At 42.5% G+C, this 3945-nt stretch overlaps 1 protein-coding gene across 1 annotated transcript; it reads right to left on the bottom strand.

The window, feature by feature from the left end:
• Nucleotides 1-319: 319 nt before the first annotated feature.
• On the bottom strand, nt 320-3683 carry LOC115128984 (transmembrane protein 74-like). The gene is made up of 2 exons (XM_029659120.2): nt 3575-3683; nt 320-2919 (listed from the first exon to the last, which is right to left on the bottom strand). The coding sequence occupies exon 2, from the start codon at nt 2907-2909 to the stop codon at nt 2106-2108; it is 804 nt and encodes a 267-aa protein (XP_029514980.2). The 5' UTR covers nt 2910-2919; nt 3575-3683; the 3' UTR covers nt 320-2105.
• Between the last annotated feature and the right edge of the window lie 262 nt (nt 3684-3945).

Here is a 3945-nt window from a genome sequence, read left to right as displayed (position 1 = left end):
TGTGGGTGGGTCTATGCACTCCCAGTTCCACACATGGCTGTGCCCCTGCTCAGTCAGTCCAAAGATTAGGACCTAATGAATTGATTTATATTGACTGATTTCCTTAAATGAACCATAACTCCGTAAAATCGTTGAAATTGTTGCATGTTGCGTTTATATTTTTTGTTCGGTATATTTTAACTGCACTGTCTGAAATATTATTTCTAGTTCACGCAGCACATCACATAATACGAAATATGAAAATAGAAGAAGTCACTGTGGTGTGATGTTGCTGCTTCTTGTCCCTTTTAACCACATTAACCAGAGAACACAATGGAAATAAGTCATTATTTTGGGCTTTATTGTGTTTTTATCCTTGATAAATTGTAATGTATGTAATGTTATCTCTGGCTGGAGCTGCCTACTACTTTATACATGCAATCAATAAGATATGGCTATACATTAGGTGCTATATTCACACTTCTTCCTTGTCTCAGTAAAAACATCTCCTTTGTCACTTCTTCCCTGGTCTTCCTTTACTCAGCCGGTCGTTGCTATGCAACAAACACTGGGTAATGAGAATCATTATCGAATAAGCTATTAACTAAGGTTATGAATCCGAAAGGAATTTTTAAATTGCAGGAATGACCTCACTGCCAACTCATTAAGCAAAAATACATTTTGAACACTTTCCCTTCACATGCTATGACAGTTGACGATAACTGGATGCCACATCGGATAAGACACATTGGCTATGTCTCAGAATTTCACCCTGACACTACTTCCTATATAGTGCACTACTTTTGACCAGGGCCCATAGTGAATATGGTGCCATTTGAGCCACAGCCATTACCACCGCATGTGTCTTCACTTCCTGATCCCCAGGGGCCACAACTGCCACAACCCAGCTCTTGACCCCATGTGATCCCTGCAGCACTCCAATTCCATTTCCTGCTGCCAGCTGGCCTGACGGATTACTCAGTGACTCCGTTCAGGGGAGGGGGGCTTGTGTGTGTGTGTGTGTGTGAGAGTGAGTGAGTGAGAGAAAGACAGTGGGTGGTTGTCAGCTATAGTGCCCAGCCCCACTCCAGATATGCCTAAGATCTGCTTATTTAAAATAAATAGCCTACCTTTGAAGCCTTTTCAACTTTGCTTAAATGACACAATATACATATATATCCTCTCACATTTGGAGCACCCCTACTTATACCCTCAGTGAACAACACTAAATGAGGATGGATTACAAGTCCACTTAACATGTAGGTAATACATAGACAGGCAAGTCATACATTAAAATTACGGCGCTAAGAGGTAAAATAAGTGTGCATCTTGGCAATGGTTAGTGCTACGTGCTTACAAAGGCTGGTGAGTATAATCTGATCCTGCATACTGTAAACATTCTATTACTGAACCTGCACTGCACAGCATTATGCTCACCATAAGCAAGGGACACAATGTCTGCATCCCAGATGGCACCTTAGAAGTAGGTCAAAAGCAGTGCACTAAATAAGGAATACGGTGCAATTTTAGACACCGACAACAGTTTGTTCAGAGCACCTTAACCAGCTTACCCTCCTAAGGCGCGTGTGTGTGTCGTGTATCACTTGTGTTTTTGAATATCTGCTGTCCAATATCCGAGTGTATTGAGTATTTACTGAGCTACTCACAAACATAACCCTTGTATTATTATTTGTCTTAGCTAAGTATTTGCATTTTGTATGCATAGCAAAAAGCAAATATGGACACAATGTGTGTTTATTTCCAGTGTTGATCATGCAATTATCTTTTAAAATCTGATACAACATGATATCCAATTTAAACTTTTAAGACACTATATACACAGAATAGACCATTGCTTTGACAAAATGACAAATCTCATGCTAATAAGATGTTATGGTCTGCACAACACAAACCTATGTCGGAGGGTAAATTCAGCCAATATTTCAAAAAATACCCATCCATTTTAGGCAAGGAGCATTCTACATGGGGAATGGAATATTCCCAGTAGGCTACGTGAATGAAATGCACAAATCAAAGCAGCATTATCTTAAGACACCATTGGTAAGAGTTGCAGAGGGACTTTCTGTGATAGAGATTAGTCCGTGTCTTTACAATTGTACATAATGTCAATTTAGGACCTCTTCCAAATCTTCCACAGACAATTGAGAGGGGACATTAGGTGGGTTTGAGCCCCCTCTTAAATTGATAGAGCCATATAATTGTGCAGACTGTTTGGAGTAGGTGAAGGCCCTTCTCCTCAACATCTCCCCTTTCCACAAAGACACCATGAGCAGGGTGGAGAGGACCACACCCCCGAGGGTGAGCAGGCACAGCCCTGCTATAACCCACCGGTCCAGGTGAACCCCTACCAGGGCGTTCTCCCTCTCCAGTCTCTCCATCTCCCGGGCCGACACACTGTCCGGGTTCACTTTAACTTCCCGGGGAACAGTGTAGGAGATGGCTACTAACGAGATGCCTGTCACCAGGCAAGTGACAGCACTTATGAAACCGTAATCCGCTGATTTCCCCAAGGCTTCGGATGTAAACTCATTGTCTGACAACATGGACAGTTCCGGGACACCGTCGTGGAGTTCGTCGAAGGAGCTGTGACTCAGGCTTCCGTTGTTGATCCTTGCGGACTGCTGCGGACTGTTCTCCTGTTGTAAATTGAAATCCTCGTATTTGCGTGTGAAAGATGTCTCCAATTCCTCTAGGCAACATACGGTTCTCTCAGCTTCGTCTCCGGAGGCAGTTGGCCATTGTCCTGAATCCGCGCAGGCAGTCTCCCAATTCCCCGACTCGTTGGAAAGTGACTTTTTATTGATGCGTTGGTAGTTTGAAGCCCATGGGATGCTTTTTGTGGGATCTGACCGACTGTCCTCTTGATCAAAGCAGAGGGGTTCTAAATCAGATATTTGAACATTTTCCATTTCCAGCTCGCTGTAAATACAGATAATGAACATGCAGGCATATTAGTTCACAACTGCCAGCAGCAGCACACATGTGTAGAATATTGCTAAGAAAGTGGATGTCCCGGTTCATTAATTCAAATGAATGTTCATTTAGATCGCTGACACACTTACCAGACAATTAATAGCACACAAAGTTACATTTAATTACTCGAGCATGGTGGATTATTTTCGACCAATAGGTACCTACCAATAAATACCTTGTCGCACCGGTATCCAATTACAAAATGTAAACATCCCCCTAAAATCGATATAACATCTCTAAATCTGGTTTAAGTGCAGTGCAAGCATATCTTTTACTTTTGAATTTAGGCAATTGCAACATCGAAAAAAGCACAAGACTGAGACAAATTAATCTAATGATTTCTTGGTAAAAATGTTCCTAATCCTATCATGTATCCAGGATTAACAAACGTTGCATTTTGCACAACGCTCTCTACAAGGAGAGTTGCTTTACCAAAACACGTTAGCGGTTCATAGTTCTCTCTCTCGGTATAGCCTACACAACCACGACATAAGTGAATGGCAAAGCCTACGCATCCTCATTCACAATCTCATTATTAACAGTAGAGGGAAATATGTCTACTCAAATGGTAATTTCTAATGATCAGTTCTATTGCATATACCTTTTGTTTTCCCAGAATATGTCTGCTGGTCACCTCCCCGTCCCTGGCTTCTTTCTATTGCTTGGATAATTAGAGAGCGAAGGCTTTGACAGACCCCTCCCACGCGCAGGGCTCAGGCAGGCTGCCTGACGCGGGGACTGAATTAACTTCTGTAGGCTATTTCTCAGCACATGTATAACATTTTCACAGAACAGAACAGAGCACCGACGAGTCAGATGAGGGAAACCTCGCACAGCATTATGAGAAACGAAGTGCATATTGTTATAACATAGCTCCATCACACTCCTTGGTCAAATAGTCCTTACACAGCCTGGTGGTCCCACTATGCGCAAACCAGATGGGATGGCGTATCATTGCAGAATGCTGTGGTA

Source organism: Oncorhynchus nerka, linkage group LG4, assembly GCF_034236695.1.
Source record: "Oncorhynchus nerka isolate Pitt River linkage group LG4, Oner_Uvic_2.0, whole genome shotgun sequence".
Classification (NCBI taxonomy): Eukaryota; Metazoa; Chordata; class Actinopteri; order Salmoniformes; family Salmonidae; genus Oncorhynchus; species Oncorhynchus nerka.
Note: the sequence above shows the minus strand (reverse complement) of the source record. Positions and strands in the feature narration are given on the sequence as shown.